Source organism: Strongylocentrotus purpuratus, unplaced genomic scaffold (genome assembly GCF_000002235.5).
Source record: "Strongylocentrotus purpuratus isolate Spur 01 unplaced genomic scaffold, Spur_5.0 spur5_contig_858, whole genome shotgun sequence".
NCBI classification, from domain to species: Eukaryota; Metazoa; Echinodermata; class Echinoidea; order Camarodonta; family Strongylocentrotidae; genus Strongylocentrotus; species Strongylocentrotus purpuratus.
Window position 1 is genome coordinate 529,564 of NW_022145566.1, and position 19,518 is coordinate 549,081.

A 19,518-nucleotide genomic window follows, 5' to 3' on the forward strand; every position below is an offset into this window, starting at 1 on the left:
CCGGGGGTGGATGCTGGATGCCATCGACTGAACGCCTTAGCAACCAATCAAACAACTTACTGTAGACCAATAGATGCAACACGACCGCAAAAAACTTTCGAGTTATCCCCTGAAGGGCAATTTCAAAACCCTATTTTATATCCCAGGGAAATTATCATTTCATAAGTCATTGTAATGTTTGAATATTTCAAATAGGGGATAGATAAGACTATTAAAACGGCCTTGGATCGCACAGGGAGCCATCTCCCTGGATCGCGTTTATATTTTAAAAAGTCTTTGTATGTTTGTGTGTTTAAACTCCTTACGAATGCCAATTTTATATTGTGTTTTTCTTCTGATTTATATCATAAAAATCCAGTAAATTCTCGCTTTTGTGGCATTCATTCAGGTTTTGATCACCATGCATGGGAAAATCTGCGTTTCAGTTGCTACTGGTTGGAAAACAGTATACCGATCGGTGATGGTGCAGGTACGTGAACATGTCGAATGGAGGGAAGTAGTTAAGGCTGTGACGATGGGCGATGCATTTCAAGAATGTCTGACGTGAAATTCTATCTGAACAGCTGACCTGGGCAATGACGGTTGTGATTGGGGATGAGTCAACTGGTTACTGGTAGGGAGGGAGGATTGAATAGAGAGTAAGAGAGAGGGTGGGAGAGAGAGAGAAACAGAGAGAGAGAGATAAAGAAACAGAGAGAGAGGGGGAGACACAGGGAGAAAGAGAGAGCGAGCGAGGGAGAGATAAAAAGAGAGAGAGAGAAAGAGAGACAGAGAGAAGGGGCGGGGCAAGGGAGACATGGATAAGAGAGAGGGAGAGAGAGAGAGAGAGAGAGAGAGAAATTAAGACTTAAGACAGATAGAAAGTACAGAAGGTTTTTGTATCACATGTACACATTATTATCGGTCATAAATTAAATATCAAACAATGCAGATAAAAACAAAATTGGAGACAATCAATTCATTAGATTATTGCATGTTGCAAGTACTTTAATACTGGAATTAAAATGATCTGAATTATTTCATGATCAAAGAAATGATGAGTTAGCGATTGATAATTATATTTGATTGAGTGCATCAATAAATGAATGATATTTTTTTGTGCATTTCTTGAAATTCCATTTCAATTTACAGAGCTCATCAGTTTATAATGACTAAATTGCACTCAAGTTATTTTTATTATTTATTTGACGTATTTATACAAGATAAGAAAGAAAGAATCGAATCAGCAAAGCTGTTTTTCATCGATGTCCTGTTGACATGATTAAACATTTCCAATTCTAACCAAATATACATAAGGCTTTTAATGCAAGAAAAAAAATATTTGGACAAATTTGTTTGAAAGAAGTTAAAGAATGTCCAATCATATTTGTTTGAAAGTTAGGAATATTTTTCTAACCAACATATTGTAAAATTGAAAAAATAAGGAAAGAGAAATTCTAACAATGTACCATAACAGAAAACAAGCTACAAAAATCCTTTTACAACTTGTAAAACGTGATTCCCTATTTCAAAATATACCAAATGATAATTATTATTATCATAATTATTATACAATTGTAGGTATCAAATATTTGACAAGGTTATAGTTTACGCTAAGAAAATTTCATCAAAAAATAGGATAGCAAACCTATACTATTAAGCCATTTCTAATGTTCCAGAAGTATACAAAATCCCTGGTTTCAGTTATAAAATATTAAAACAAAGGAAATTATGAAAGACTTTAATATTTTTAATACAAGTTGTGGTGTCTTTCTAGTGCTAGCAATGCTTTCTTTCTTAAAGCCCCACTGCACTATTTATAGCTACTTGGGCCCTCGTTAGAGCAACCAATACCTCATCAGTGACCATTGGTCCCCCATGATCATCTTTTTCTTATTTTAATTGTGACCATGATTTGTACGTCCGTTGAGAGACTATTTATAAATGGCGAGAGCAAACAGTGGCATGAACAGCCTGCCATAGTTAAGTCCAACTTAAAGTCGACCTTAGTCTTTGTGAAACACCCACTTGAATGTGTCTTTGTTGGGCCTGATTTTATGGATTTCTGTTTGTTTCTTCCATGATTCCATCAATGTATTGTTAACCTTAATCATAATAAGCCTAAGATAACTCGAGATAGAATCCATTGGAACTATTTGTTAAATGAAAATGAAATCACTTCTAATGAGATAAAACAATATGATAGATTAAAAGAGATGATTCATGTTCATTTCAAAGACTTCTCCACACAACCTTGATGGTCTTAATAGTCTTTGCCTCATGAGTTGAGTGGTGTAACATGCAGCAATAAAGTTAAATTTCTGAGGTTGCACAAGATATCATAAAATTAATTTCAAAGAGTTAACTATATATATCGAGGGGTCAGTGACATAAAGACGTTACTCCATTTTGGCAATTTTGAGAAAAAAAACGGTCTATGTGTCACTGAGCACTTGGCCTTAAGGAGTTAAGTCTATGTTTCACTAGCTATTGACTTCAATGGGGTGTTGGTTGGAGTTAAGTCTTTGTTTTTCCTGGAAAGCCCACATTTTTATATCAAATACTCATTTTGGCAAAATATGGAGTTACGTCTTTGTGTCACTGAACCCTCAATATTGTCTATTCAGAGCCAGAAGGGCATTAAGTCTGTATTAAAGGACAAGGGTTAATGCCCTTTTGGCTCCAAACAGACGATACATTAGTGCATTTTGTGTATCACCATAATGCCAGCCATACATTTACTGGCCATAACAACACTTCTCCCATACAATGTCAAAAGATTTTTTTTTTTTTTTTAATGTCCGTCTGATGTTTAAAAAATAAATAAATCTAGAAGATTTTTTGACACAACCTTGTTACCATATAAGCAATAGACCCATCTACCTATATAACTAATTTCCCATCATACCCTGAGACTTAAATAAAACTAGAAAAAACTTTAAATGACCTTGTTACCATATAAGCAATAGACCTATTTAACTATATAATTTACTACCAATTACACCCTGAGATTCAATTTTCTGCTGATTTGGCTTTTCTCAATAAGTTTATTCAAACTTCAGTTGTTTTTTGTTTATATAAAGAGCAAATTTTGTTATACATATGTACAAACAATGTAGTGCAAACCCGCTTGTCCAACCTTCTTACTGTCACACAATAAAGTATTACAATGTGTAACCAGTTAATAATTTCAGTCATTTCTAATGAAAAAGACTAAAATATATTCTTTGATCATTCCTTTGTTCTTAACAATACAAACTTGAAGAAGCGCCACATAAACCAAGTCTACCACTTGCATAATGCCCTCATCCAATAATATATTTGTAGCATTTTGTATACCTAGTCACATGATCACTATACAGCTTGGCACTCTTACATTGTACGTAGGTAGTTCTCCTGACATTGATAGCGATACAAAAGTGCAAAGATTACAAGCCTTCAAAGAATTGCAAAAAATTATAAACATAATATAATATGAGCACAATTGATAACTAATCAACTTATATACATATTCTAGAGATCAAAAGGCACTTTAACATATAATGTATTCACACAACTATTCTCTTTCACAAAATGATGATTGTCTGTAAACTTTGGTCAAGATCAGATAAAAATTTAGGAATCAAACTTCATGATAATGAATCATTATTTGAATTATGGATTTGAAATAAAACAGTGTAATTATCACAAAATATTGATTAATACGTATCTTTCATATGGTACATCCTTGATGTAATATGATCTTTCAGGAAAAAACAATTAATTTAATGCCTCCTAGATTTTATCTACTCTGTTCTCTACATAATTCCATGTTATGCTAACATGGAATCAAATGGAGATTTATAAACATGGAATTTACTAAATCTCCTTTTCACATACTTTTGATATAAGCAGTTGCTGCAAAATCAAACTGCATTTATCAACAGATGTATACACGTACACAGGCAGAAAGAAAACTGCCATAAGAGTCATCTTGACTTATGAAAGAGGAGCAAAAATGTAATTTATTTGTACATATTCTTTTTTTTGGTGAGAAGAAGTTATATTGCATTGCTAATTTCATCCTTTGGAAGATAGGTATATCAGCACATTGATTATCTTATTTTCGATATCAAAGTGTATAGCACCTACTTGTTTTTTCTTTTTTCAGACTGCATGTAAAATGAAACAGATAAATAAAAAGTAGTTGTATAGGAGATAGAAATGCACAACAATAGATTACTGGCTTTTACTGCAATTTATTTTTGTCCCCAAATAATCAAGAAACATCTTTAATTCCTCCACGTTTTCCCTGTTGTCATTAATATATTTCCCTGTAACACAACTTATATGTAGAATTGCAGTTAAAAAAGTGAGTCGCAGCATTCTACAAATATTACATCATTTTCTGAGTGTGAATCAACAAAGATTCAAGTCAATAAAGCAAAAGATTTAGAATGCGATTTATAACAATCTAAACCAAATACCGGTAACCAATCAACATAAAAAAGTTGTAAAAACAAATATTTTCCCAAATAATCAGGCAGTCAGTTTTTAAGATTAATAGTACAAAGAAGTGTAAAAAGTATGGGGTCCGTTGTGTCAGTAAAATTCAGTTGTGACTCGATTGCATGCAAAACCTGCACAACCCACACACATATTAATGGGCAAGTCCACCCTGATATTAAGTTAGTTTTAATAGAGTTTTTGTTTCACTGATGCCAACTTCACTAATTCAGAACTTTATTTTACTATATCTTACTCAAACTTTCAACAAAATGTTTCTCTCATTTTCTTGCTTTAAAGCTTATCTGCCATAGTTTACAGGAGGGATTAGAGCGCCCTGCAAGGTCACTGGACAGGTGGTTATCTCATCAACTCGGCTCTCAGTTAACATAAGAAAAAGAGGATCATGGGGGACCAATGGTCACCGATAAGCCATTGTTTGTTATATAGAGGGCACAAGTAGCTACAAGTAGTGCAGTGGGCCTTTAAATAAAACTAACTAAAATTTCAGGGTGGACTTCCCCTTAAAGCATTATGAAATTACAAAATATAAATCTATCTATCTATCTACCAAACTATCTAATTAGCAAAATTTTCAGCAAATTCTTCACAATAACCAGACGGATTGCTTGATTACTCTCAATCCCAGTGTAAAAAAAATGTTTTAATCAAATACCCTTTATCATGTAGGTTCATACATGAGAATGAAGCAAGTTAAAACTACATAAATTTGGACTGGACAGTGATTGCCAAGAACATATGCCAGTAACAGTGGTACTTCATCTTTCGAATTACCAGTACAAACGTAACGTATGTGGAATGGACAAAGTTTACCACAGGACCTGCCGACTCTCAACCACGAAGCTCGACCATCACTCTCTTTCGCTTTCATCCATCACTCTGCCTTCTTGTCTTGTGACTTAGGTGGAGGTCCTACGAAGATGGCATCCTTCAACTGATGGAGGACGCCGGTGAAGAGAAGCGTCCCCCCAAAGACCAGGCCGGTTCCAAACCAATGCCACAAGGTGAAAGGGTTCTGGAAGTAGATGATGGAAGCGACCAGGCTCACAAACTTGCGGAGGGTGACGACCAGCGTGGTGATGAGGGATGGACACTCGGAGGTCAGGATGAACACACCACGAATGCATATATACGTAAGGTCAAAGGTTAAGGAAGCAAATATGCAGTTTACACTTGGTCACTCCCCTTACTTTCTTTGCAACTCCATCCATCCAGAAGCAAAAGTCGCTAATACATTTTCATTTCAGTTTCAAACATGTTAGTTTTAAATTCTGTCTAATTTGAGGTAGTACACTTGGGGTCATGTGATCTGTGTCAGTAATAAATTTTACTGTATCCTCAACAGTGAGAAACAAACCTAGCTGATATTCTTTCGCATGCTCTCCCTTGATGGAGATTGTTTCTGTGTCATTTTAAAATTTTACACTTTTGTTGGGTCACTCCCTCATTATTGTTCTGATTTCCTTTCTCTCTCTTGCTCTCTCTCTCTCTCTCTCTTTCTTTCATCATAATCCTAAATTTCTCTTTCTCTACCTCCTTCAAATTTTCCTCCCTCTCTCTCTCTCTCTCTCTCTTCTCTTTCTCCTCTCTATGTCATTTCATTGCCCTTACTCTTTCTTTATGTATGTCTGTCTGTCTGTCTGTCTCTCTCTCTCTCTCTCTCAGTCATTCTGTCTTAAATTATAACATATATTTTTATAATTACGTATATGACGTAATACTGTTTCATTCTGGGTTTGTTCTTTAGTAACCCAAGGATGATCTCTTTTCTCGAATTACAATGTGACCTTAATTGAAGCAAAAAGGATATTGTGTCAGCATATTCCCTAATAGATAAAGCCACATCTTTGGTAAAGAAATTCCAAGACCAATCATAATAGGTTCTAGGAATGAAAACACAGAGAAATAAGAACAAAAATAAATACAATTACAAAATATGGTTACCGGAAATCTATAAATGCAATGTTAAATGGACATTGGTAATTAAACATCTGCTGGTAGGGGTAGTCTTAAAATGATGCTCATATAAAGACATGCATTACCTGCAAATGTGCAAGCTTTTACACCTCTTATGAATATGGGTAAATATAACAAGTGCAATCACCTGATAAATGCCACTGTACTTTTCTGTCCCAGAAATTCTTGTGAAGTGTTTATGTGTACCACAACCAAACTTATTTAATAGGGATGTCGTTAAATTGAAAATTTCATGAATGAAACCGATCAGTTACAGCACATTATCTTCTTAACCATTACCTTATAAAACAGGCACTGTTTTATAAACTCATTTAGTGATGCAAAAATGTTTAGATTTTTCTATTATTTTTACATAATCATTATAAACAATAGTATTTTGGCTTGAAAACTTCTTTCCCTGTGCGAATACTAATGTAAACCCACAAAAAAAAAATTATTGATTGATGATCAAATGCCTAAAGAATTATTTGAATTAGTTTGAGTACAAATAGAATGATGAAACATACTAATATTAATTCTTATTTTAAACAGGATATAACAGAATACTAATTCTGGGAGTTTATTATGGCCTCTCTATTGGTATTGGGGTGGTCATGGTATGGAGGTTGAACTCACCTGAAGCACTGAACATTACAGCATGGTGATAGATATCCCTACCCATGAGAAGAAACCCAGGCAGAGGCAGAGCATGCTGGTGAATCAAAGAACAATACAAACAAGAGTTATAAATCATGTATAGTCAAACCTGCTTTAGCAACCACCTGTATAGAAAGACCATTTGTCAATAAAGGCATCATTACAAAAAATTGTGTGTTAAAGCCCGTCTGCACTAGTTTGGCCAGGAGGGATTAGACCATCCTGCTGGTTATCTCATCAACTCAGCTCTCAATTAACAAAAAAGAGGATCATGGGGGACCAGCGAATACTGCTTAGGCATTGTTTTCTATATAGAGGGAGCTAGTAGCTACAAGTAGTGCAGTGGGGCTTTAAAGGAACCTTTACAAGAAGACCTACTGTCTGTAAAGACTTCTCTATACATGTGTCCCTTGAGTGGTCTTTTTATACAACTGTAACATCAATGATACATACTCCTTGCTCACAACAGTTAGAAGTGCAAAAGGACATTGAATCCTAATGCGACATGTTATGCACCACAAATTTACATTTACAAATACACAACAATCAAAGTTCAAAACTGGCACCATGATTTCATGTGTTGCAGAACATTTAGGCATTCCTAACTTTTTTTTTTCCTCAAAGATTTCAAAGGTTAATCCTCTTCAAGTCTGCACTTTTCTTGTACTTCATGAAGGAAAAAATAATGTTCTTTTTAGTCCTAAAGATACCAATGTACTAAACTTGGTCAAGATGTGACGATGACCTCATTTGACAGCTTATTATTTCCTAGTACAGCTATATAACATCAATTCCTCTAAGTCCAAACAATGGTTGACCATTTCCCCAAAATTAGAGTCAATACTCTTAGTTAAGTCTAATGTTATGGGAAGCAAGAATACCATGTAACAAACAATTAACCTGACATGACAGGAATTATTAGCTAGATACCAGTCACTATACACTAAACCACAAGGGGCTATATAATAATAATAATGGGTTCTTGTATAACGCTTATATCTGTCAGACTTGACACTCCTGGCGCTCAGCGGTCATTACCCCGACCTTAGCATGGCTGCATTTATGGCGCTCTAGCATTTCAAGGAATTAATTCCTGCCAGGTACCCATTTACATCACCTTTTTATATATATATGGGGCCAGTCACCACGAAATGAGTCCAGTGTAGCATTAGGCTCAATCGTAGTAATAGCGATGTATAGTGTGTATGTACTGAAAATTGACCCACCTACCACATTTAAGATTTTTCCAAAAATTGACTTATTATTTCTTTGTTTGTTGAAAGTTTCATTGAAATCGAATGATGGGAAGTGTGTTGTTGCTATGTTGTTGTTGACCAGACTATAATATGTTACACATCATTAACTTTACACCTAATTATCTCAAAACTGGGTAACCCCATTGTTATAAAGTCCAATTAGGTTTTTGTTCATATTTCTGGATATAATTTATCAATTTTAATGTGTGACCCCTTATACTTAATGTAGATTCATATAATACTTAAAAACAGGAATACAATTTTTGACCAACTGGACTCATTTCGTGGTGACAGGCCCCATATATATATATATATATATAGTAAGGACATTATGAAAGCAAACTGAGGGGCTTAATATCTGAAAGTTTCAACAATTTATTGTGATCATGTACGATATAAAGAAAGATTAAGTGTTATATTCATTTTAGAGAAGGATTTGTAAAAATATATATGGAAAATAAAACAATTCTTGAGCTCTTGATGTAGAATGGTACTTGAAGTTAAATGATGCTTGAAGTTAAAGAGAAGGTTGAGTTCTGGGAAGAGGTGAAAAATAATTTGTGAGCATTACTCATTCTTATTATGCAAGTGTGGAAGAACATCAGTTAAGACATGTTTCCTGAAAAGCATGGCTCTTCAAATGCCTTCATATTCTAAATATGCATGTAACATCGTAAAAATCGGGGGGCCGGCTTTTTACGCCACGTGTTCGTGTAGTCCCATATACATCTTTCTGTGCAAGTGTTTGTAACTTTACCAAGACTTGGCCAAATTTCTAATCATTTTGATGATTCCAGAACCTTGCAATACACACAAATTCTTATATGCTAGATGATCAACCTTTTCTGGTCGGTTCCACACCGTTTCTTTCACAATGCAATCGCATGACCAGAACTCAACTTCATCTTTAAATGGTGCTTGATAGTGTTCAACCAAACAATATTACATTGCACAACATGCGAAATGATACTGAATTTTTAACATGATGAATAACAAGCCCAATAAACACTGGCTGGAAATATGTTGAAGCAAAATATTCTCTTCAACATATTATGTTTGCATTTGAATAACACTCTCAAGCAGGGACCAACTTTTGTAAAATACATGAATCTTGACTCTCAAATAAAATGTTCTTGTTATCATCCTATCTCTTCCTAACCTATATATACCTGCAACACTCAACATTTGTTTACTTTCGTTGTGTGTATTTTAAGCTATGAATTCAAAGTACAAACTTTCAAGTGCCATATTGAGGGTTCAGTGACACAAAGACGTAACTCCATATTTTGCCAAAATGAGTATTTGCTATCAAAATGTTCAGAAAAATGTGGGCTTTCCAGAAAACACAAAGACATAACTCCACCCAACACCCCATTGAAGTCAATGGCTAGTGAAACACAGACTTAAATCCTTAAGGCCCAAATGCTCAGTGACACATAAACCACTTTTTCTCAAAATGGCCAAAATGGAGTTACATCTTTGTGTCGGTGACCCCTCGATATACGTGATTACTTACAGAATAGAAGAGAGCTTCTCTGGGATGTTTGCCGTGTTCCTTGTAAAGAATCTCTTGAAAGATTCCCATTCGAGCAGACAGTACGAGAGCAAAGGTCAACATACTTAGACCTGATGAGGAAAATTAGATAAATACATTATTAACTCTCTAAAATCTCAGGCTTACCCGCACACAATGTGTGCACATTTTCCACTCCCTGGGGAGCATTCCAGCCAGTCGCCATTTTACAAGCGCAGACTTGCTCGTCCAACCACATGAACGTTCGCATCCTACCGGGTACCCATTTAACACCTGGTTGGAGAGTAGCAAGTGCAGGTAAATATCTTTCCAAAGGATATTAGTGCCGTGCCGGGATTCGAACCCTCGACCTTCGCATCTACAGTCACACACAAAGGACCCTGTCTGGGCTTTTTGCTGCGTCATCTAACCTCTCCCCAGCCTAATCAGTTTACTTTACATCTTCATGCTCAAATATTAGATGTTTGCTCTGTCGTGAGAATATATGTGAAAAAAGAATGACAATGCACTCTGAATCAATGACAATATGCAATATCACACTGATCTAACTCATACACAGAGCTTTCTCAACATAAATGCCTCACAACTATCAGTACTTGAGATTTATTTTGATCACAATGCATATACATGTTGAGAGATACTTAGTGATATCTTGATCAAAGCAATAATACTGTCACTTAATCATTTTCCTTTTTACTCCAAACTCCAAATATGAACAGCTTTTCTTGGGAATGTACCAACAATTAAAAACAATGGACAGACAAAAAGAGAGAGACAGAGAGAGAGAGAGAGAGAGAGACAAGAAAGCGAGAGGGAGGTGGAGGTAGAGAGAGAGAGAAGCAGAGAGGAGATTAGTCATCTTACCTATAACCCATAACATGAAATCTGATGTAGATTCAAATCCTTCTGTCTTTGGTTGATCTTCGCCACCCTGCATTTTTCAAAATATTAAAATCATATCAATATCACATGATCAATGAAATAGCAGTATTCTTCCTTAACTCCATGTGAGATTTTGACCTGGTATTTCTGCTATTACAATCCACTATTATTTTGCTCCTTCACCTTTTTTAATACAAGGGGAGGCCAGGGCCCCGTTTCATAAAACTTGTCATCAATAACAAATGCTAAATTTCTATGACAAATTTGCTCTCAGCTAATCAAATGGCATGATTTCAGTAGCTTATAACAGTTATTATATACCTCATACACAGATTGTCATTCACTGATTGGTCAAAACTATATCACATGTCAAGGAGCATTTCGATCTATCAAGTATCATTACGTCAGAGGGTTTGATAGCTACTATCAAACCCTGGGATAGGACCCCTAACCCCTCTCGCGACTTAGTTGCGCACACAAATTTTTGGAGTTGCTAGGCTACCGCAATCGCGCGGTTACGCGCAGCGCATAGGAATTTTATACTCTTGCCTTGGTGGACTTGATGTTGGATTTTTCTTATTCTGGTGAGTAAATTCCTCTTGATCTCGTTTCCTGTTTTTTAGAGCTAGATCTAGACCTACAGCTAGACCTAATCATGAATCAATAAAAAGGATGAGGTATATAAAACAAATATGGACTGCTCTGTAATCGGATGATGGTGGGAACTACCACTCCCTCGGTGGTGTTCACACCGGCCCTTCTATCACCCCCTCGGCTTCGCCTCGGGGTTGATAGAAGGGCCGGTGAGAACACCACCTTGGGAGTGATAGTTCCCACCATCATCCTCATGAGCAGTCAATATTTGTATACTGTAACTTGTTACTGATGACAAGTTTTATGAAACAGGGCCCAGGAGGGTGATAGTGATGTTAATACAGCTGAAATCGTCCTCCTTTGATCCAGTTCAAGAACTTTGGTGACTTGAAAATTTGAATTACCATCTCTTTACTACATACATGTGCATCCAAATTGAACATTCCATTTAACAATAAATGATAAATTACTTGAACATGAGTTGCTTGAATATTAGATAAATAATATTTCTACATACCACGTTTTTGGCTGACATTAGGGTACACAGAAAGATTCCTGATGATATCATGCATATAGCTGCATACTTGGAAGGAGCATACCTTAACGAATTCATGAAGAAATTAAAGGGGAAAAAAAGGATAAAATCACCTTACACAAAAATCATTACTTCATTAGTGAAAAGAATATAACATAGTTATGGAATCAATTCAGATTGATAAAGGCATTTACTTTTTGGGGCTGACAACACATGAAACATATTTACAAGATTTGATATCAAAATATCTCATTCTGAAATCAAGTCGGAAAAAAGAAATACTAACTGTCAACATACACAAAGTCATCTTATCCAAGTGCTAAAACAGGGTACAGCAGTTTGGTTTCATTTTCTTCAGCAGTTGTTCACTTCTTGCCATTTACTGTACAAATAATGTCATATATATTCATACTGGTTGCAGTTATTGATTCTTTTATCAAATAGATATTGTGGTCACAATTGTTTAAAAAAGACACCAGAGTTGAAGAAATCAGCTACTCACCGTTTGTGTAAGATATAAATGCCAAGAATCATGTTTGCTATAAGAGATCCCTGTAAAATGACAAAGCAATGGAAAAAGAGAGGTTTCCAGTGGACATATCAAAGGGCAATAAATTTCATTTCATGAAAATAAAAGTAAACTTGAACTAAGCTTGTATCTCATACACTTGGTCTCATATTGCTTTTTTAAGACTATGCATACATGCAAATAAAAAAATTTGAGGGGAATCTATTTTGTAAACATTACTACTTTGTTTTCTACCAAAAATCTGAACATGTTCCTGCTACTAAAATTACAGATCCATCAAAAGGAAAACTTTTCACCTGATTTAGTTAGCAACAATAATTATGGTAGCGCTTTTATATAAATAAAAAGATTTTTTATGAAGTTCAAGTGGAATCTCCACATACTTACACTTCTGAAGATAGTATGTAGAGGAACAGATATTTTAAAGTTGAGTGCGTAGTTGTTGATTACGCTTAGTGTAAAAAAAAATGCCACCATTATGAAGTAGTTCCTGCATTGAAAATACAAATTAACCAAAATATCTTTGAGAAATGTTACAAAGATGTTGATTGGATGGAGTCATCCTTAAATAATCTCAATAAAATTAATTATTATCTGTATTTAGGCTACAATGGTACAATAAATCAGTGTATTCAATATCTTTAGCGCAGTACCCGGATGACTGATCAATATTGTTTTCATATTGCTCAGTCATCCTGGAACTTAAAATATCGATATTGCACAAAAACAAAGCCATATTATCCGGGGTAAGTCAAATTTTGTTATTTCGGCAGTCAGCTTGATATAGATAATATCAATTATATTATATGGCTTTGTTTTCATGTGATACAAGAATATAATGCTCTTGCTATGACAATATTGGACTCATCTTTGACTCGTTTAATATTGTCATAGCTCAAGCAATATATTCTTGTATCACACCCAAAGCCATCCAATATCATATAATTATTGCATCCAAATTGTACCAATATTGATCAATGGAAAATCCCATTAAGCATAGGTCAGTGTACTTACCTGATAGGTATAATGGGTCTCTTTGTGCCAAATTTTGTGGTGAACACAAATCCTTCCACAGCAATCAGAAGAAACTGAGCAAAAGTAATGATGTTGCCGCTCCCTGGGAATTCACTGTTAAAAGATCAAAGAGTGATACAACAAATTAGAAAAGGAGAAGAGGGCAGCTAGGGCAGAATGAAATAGGAAATGTGAAATTAGAAGTCCCGTACCTGTGTTTTATTCTGCATCCCATTGTGATACAAGTAGTGCAATAGACCTTACGAGAATTGTTGGATTTCCCAGTAATGGTAATGGTAAACAATGACAAATACAATCTAAATTTACAGAAATTTAGAAGGAAAATGTATCCTTAATAATAATAATAATTATATTTGCTTATATAGCGCCTAACACTTACTTTATCAGAAGTCTCTAAGCGCTCTACAATAATGCAGCATAATTACCCTGGCTTAAGCAGTGCAGCTGTTACGCGCGCTAAATATATTACTCATTGCGGCTATAGTATCAAAAATAATATCGCTAGTGATATTCGTTTGTCTTGCAATGTACATGTATGGTCAAAAAGGGATCAAAAGATCATGACGTTTCATGCACCGCTGCAACACTTCGTCAGGTGATAAAATATATTGTAAGCAAGCGTGTTTTATATTCTACGGGTAGACCGGCGGTAAATAATTCAATCAATAATTAGAACAATAACGGACGAGGCCTATTGGCCGAAGCACACAGGTGCTCAACCAGTCAACGGGGCCGTTGACTCGGCTCGCCTGGCAGCGGAGCACGAAAAGTTGTGATCTTTTGATCCCTTGTGTACCATACATTGCGAGACAAACGGATATCACTAGCGATATTATTTTCAATAATATATATACTTGTTCTGACATAATCTTAAATTTGTTTCCTATAAGCAGGATATTTAATTCAAAGGTATCTTGAATGTACTGTCATCATCTGAATACTGTGCTCATATAATTCAATGGCATTTTGATTAATGGTACTAAAAATATTTTGAAATGGGTGTGAAAATAGCTGAAGTGTATCACTTGTCAAAGAATGAAAGAAAAAGTATCTTTGAAAATATCCATAAAAATGAACAATGTAGAAAAAAAAATGTTATGTTGATAAAAAATCTTCCTTCTCAAACCTTTTGGACAGATTTTCAATATATAGTTTTTATATTAAAGTTAGACAGTATCTTAAAGCAGCAATAACATGGGTCAAACCATTTTGAATTAAATATAAAAACATGTAATTGTATTCTTGACTCCTTCCTCATTACAAAAATGTTAGAAAAAAAAAATCAAGAATCCAAAATAAACTAACAGAAATACAACCATTATGTAAATGCTTGTGAAATGAAATACCAGCTATTGAAATTCAATTCTTGTCCTATATATGCCCATCACACCTTTTAATTAAGGTATCATTCCTGATGTGACACTTTACTTCTTCCTGACTTTCGATTAGAGTAAAAAATACATAATCATTCTCTTAAAATAAATCACTTATAAACTCTCCCAAGGAAAACAAAGAGTTGAAGATGACTTTTACTCACCTCACTATAAGCTCTAAGAAGAAGACATTAGCAGCACATCCTATGAACACCATGGCCATGGCCATATAGACATACATACTGTATGCCATGTCTGCTGCAACAGGTTTCAATCCCAAATCATGAAATACAAGAATCCAGTCCAGATACACAGCTCTGCAAATAATTAAAGAGGAGAGATTATTACAAAATAGAAACTGTATAATAATAATAGTGGCTACTTGTATAGCGCACAGGTCCACCTTTTGGTGCTAATGGCTTTTAGATGACATTCCAATAGATCGATCTTAACCCTTTGACTACTGAATTCATCCATCCCCATAGGCTTAATACAGTAGCCACCCAGTTCCTGTAGGCAAAGGTTTATATTAAATAAAACTTAAAAGGGTTAAAGTTAGTGTGCAACGACGTAAAGTGCGGGAATTGGTGATTACGGTACACATGCAAGATCTGTTTACTTCTCTCTTCACCCTGCGGGGTTGTGTACGGACGCTTCACACAATAAAGAATTCACTTTTGCCTTTGTATTTAATAAAAAGCATCAAATAGCACTACGTCCAACCATCATATATTTATCTTTTAGTTTTACAGGTATTTTCTAACAAAGAGTAATAAAATATTACCGGGTAGTGGTAATCTTATTCAAATTACAGTTTTAAATCAACTGTCCAGACACACAACTTAGTCTGGGAACATCTAACTCCAGGGAGCTCTGGCGTCGGAGCTCCAGTGCGAATTCTGAAACAAAAATCAAAAAGCGGTTGTGGCGACATTTTTCCTGAAGTGTGCAACGGTAGTAATTACAAATTCTGACTTACAGTGTTTTCGACTCCTCTGGTCGCACCACACTTGAAATTATAATTTGAAGAAGTCTTTGATGGGAAAAGGGGTGATTCCTCGTCCTTAACCGAGCTATCCATATTGTATCGTCAACATGGCGAAGAGAAAGTACACATGCGCGGTAGCGGTGCAGCAAATATGGATATTCATGCAATAGAGCGCCGTTCGCTCGAAAATGCTGAATATGCACGACTCAAAGGTCCCTCGGTCCTTCACAACCTCGTGCATATTCTGTGTGGTGCGACATGCCCAGAGGAGTCAAAAACACTGTAAGTCAGAATCTGTAATTACTACCGTTACACACTTAGGGAAAAATGTCGCCACAACGTTTTTTGTTTTAGACTCCGGCGTTGGAGCTTCCTGGAGTTAGGGTAGCTGTAGACCCTAGGCCTACATCATGTTTACATGTCATAACCATGGCAGGCCATAGGGACGATCGGGGCTCCTGAAAGACTGGATTTTTTGGCGAAACTTTGTTGTGGATTGAGTCGTATAAAAAAGGCCTCTTTATAGACTTTATATCGATTATCATGTTCATGCCAGGTCTTGGGCCGAGTTCTGTTAATTCTCTCATTTCAATGGTCTCCTTCCAAGCTTCTGTCAGCATGTCTGATGAAACCTTACATTACAGATTCTGTGACATCTACTATACTAGATCTATATAATAATACTAATACAATGCCAAGAAGTGCGCCTCCATGATCACGAGGAAAAGAACACCAATACAGCATGACTACCGGATTTCCAACGAGATAATACCCAGGATAGACAAGTACAAGTATCTCGGGGTAACAGTAACCAAGGACCTTCGCTGGAATACACACTGCCAACTCCTACTGAACAAGGCCAACAAAACCCTTGGGTTGCTGCGGAGAACCCTGTCACCATGCACCAAGGATGTGAAGTCAACAGCATACACAGCCCGCAGCTAGAGTATGGCGCTGAAGCCTGGAACCCCCACACTTCTGGTGCTGCCGAAGGTCTGGAAAGGGTACAGAAAACAGCTGCTCGTTTTGTCTTCCGCGACTACCGAAGATCCACGTCAGCTACAGGGTTTGTTTCCCAGCTGGGATGGGATAAACTGCACACACGTCGTCTTCTAGCACAAAGCACCATGCTCTTTAAAATACACCACCAGCTAGTCAACATTTGTCTTCCTCACCTCATAACCAAAGCTACATACATCAGCAGAAGAGACCACACACTCAAGCTCTCTGTCCCTGAGGCAACAATCGACTCCTACAAGTACTCATTTTACCCCCGCACCATTCGCATCTGGAATCAACTACCATTCACTGCAGTTACTGCCCCAACAGTTGCTGCTTTCCAGATGACCGCCCTCCCTGTCATCAGAGGGTTGGAACCTCCTGTAGGTTCCAGAATGCTGTAAACCATATAGGCCTAGCAGCATGATTATTTTTACTTGCACGTCACTATTTTACTGTATAAAGCAATTGTAGTCTACACCCTTTTGTTGTCTGCACCTTCACTAGACCGAAAGCTTCAGTCTCTATACCGTCGGTTGTTCCACTGAGACTACGTCTGGCTCCACTAGACCTCCGGTTTTAGAGACAGAATGATCGCCTATGCCAGCCTATGTTGAAGATATCACGGCTAGATTCTAGCCGTTAGGCCCCTCCCACAAACATGAACAAACTTGCCACGGCCGTATTGTTATGCCCCCAAAATCCCCCAAAATGTCATTTTACCTCGTGCATATCCAATTTTACATTAGGCCTAGGCTATAATACATCGGTTCCACTTACTAACTTGATTGAAATAATCCGTTTAATGGTCCCTTTTAAGGAAATTATGGGTCAAAATCGACATCCATGTTGAAAATCTTGCAAGCCGTGTTAAACTCTCGCTGCCGTCAATCTCATCCTTTCTAGTCTACGCCGAAGGCAAAATGATTATGAAGGAAAAACTGTGCGCCATCTACACGTTCGTAATGGCGTTATCACAGTTTTTCCTTCATGATCATTTTTGCCTTCGGCGTAGACTAGAAGGGATGAGATTGACGGCAGCGAGAGTTTAACACGGCTTGCAAGATTTTCAACATGGATGTCGATTTTGACCCATAATTTCCTTAAAAGGGACCATTAAACGGATTATTTCAATCAAGTTAGTAAGTGGAATCAATGTATTATAGCCTAGGCCTAATGTAAAATTGGATATGCACGAGGTAAAATGACATTTTGGGGGATTTTGGGGGCATAACAATACGGCCGTGGCAAGTTTGTTCATGTTTGTGGGAGGGGCCTAACGGCTAAAATCTAGCCGTGATATCTTCAACATAAGCTGGCATAGGCGATCGTTCAGTCTCTATAACCGGAGGTCTAGTGGAGCCAGACGTAGTCTCAGTGGAACAACCGACGGTATAGAGACTGAAGCTTTCGGTCTACACCTTCACCTGCTGTCACAACACATCCCATCCCAGTATAGCTTGGAAAAGCTGCTTCAGGGATTACCTCATCAAGTATCAAGTATCAAGTAATACTATACATCTACTATTCTCGTGAAATAAGCCACTGCCCGATCACTTCGTACGATTTCATCGCGTGTAATGTCTATGGGGGATCCGGACTCCACCTCCCATACCTCCACTACCCAGTGAGCTCTGCCGCCGAAGGCGTGGCGGCGAAGCTCCCTGGGATGGGGTTAGGCCTAGATTCTAGAGTAGACTTAGAATTTACACGCAAGTTATTCAATGAAGTGTTTTATTTTACGAGAAGCCCACACAAATCATGTTCTATATCTCATTATAATGTTAAGCCAATGTTAATTTATGATATGAATTAGATTATACAGCAATTAAAAGTGTGATAATGCTTACCGGTAGGCCTATGGTATAAAAAAAAAAAGGCAGTAACGTAACACGACGACCGACGTACCTAGTACGTACCGTACGTCTGTCAAAAATGATATCGACAGCCCTCTTGTGGTGGGCTCATGTACATGTAAACAAACAGAAGCAGAACTTTATATGAAACTCCAAAATATATAGTTCAAAAATAATTCCCATCGTTGAAATTTTGCCAGAAAAGAAGGCCCTTGTTAATTGATGCAAGTGACAGACACACGTGTTAATGACAGTCTATTCTGTGCGTGTAATTCGACTGTGTTAAACAAAACTATAACTTTTCTCCTTTTGATATGTAAAAATTCAATCATACTTTTGCACTAGCACTAGCAAAAACATGAGAGAACAAAAATTACCTTGTATTAACTTGACAGTAAAAGTGCCCTGTTACATTATACATGTAGGCCTACTAGGCGTTAATGTATTATGTAATATGTTAATACTTAACAAGTTGAACTCTATTCCGTTGACACAGATTCATCGCTACGCCTACGGGTGACTTGGGGACATGTTTTCCCCCAATCGAATGGCGAAAAAACATGAACAAGAGGGAAGAAATAGAAGGGGAAAGAGAGAGAAAGAAAAGGATGAGAGAGAAGCTAGGATGAGAAAAGACGATGAAAATCATGAAACACTTACCCCCGTACGGCCGTACCCTCCTCCCCAATCGGAGGTCATGGTGACTCTACATGCAGAGATGAATCTATGATTAATGAGTGAATGAATGAATGGTACGTTGTGGTTATTTTTACCTGACTGCTAATTAATTAAGAAAGCATAAATGCTTGTAAGTAAGCAACCAGACGGCCGACGGCTTT

General features: G+C 36.7%; 1 protein-coding gene across 1 annotated transcript; it reads right to left on the reverse strand.

Moving 5' to 3' along the window:
• Positions 1 to 4,922: 4,922 nt before the first annotated feature.
• LOC575908 (UDP-xylose and UDP-N-acetylglucosamine transporter) lies at positions 4,923 to 18,723 on the reverse strand. Its single transcript, XM_030997163.1, has 11 exons — positions 18,674 to 18,723; positions 15,001 to 15,153; positions 13,443 to 13,556; positions 12,816 to 12,918; positions 12,402 to 12,451; positions 11,882 to 11,963; positions 10,753 to 10,819; positions 9,871 to 9,980; positions 7,078 to 7,153; positions 6,296 to 6,368; positions 4,923 to 5,618 (listed from the first exon to the last, which is right to left on the reverse strand). Exons 2-11 carry the CDS (start codon positions 15,087 to 15,089, stop codon positions 5,360 to 5,362), a joined length of 1,023 nt encoding a protein of 340 aa, XP_030853023.1. The 5' UTR covers positions 15,090 to 15,153; positions 18,674 to 18,723; the 3' UTR covers positions 4,923 to 5,359.
• Positions 18,724 to 19,518: the final 795 nt, after the last annotated feature.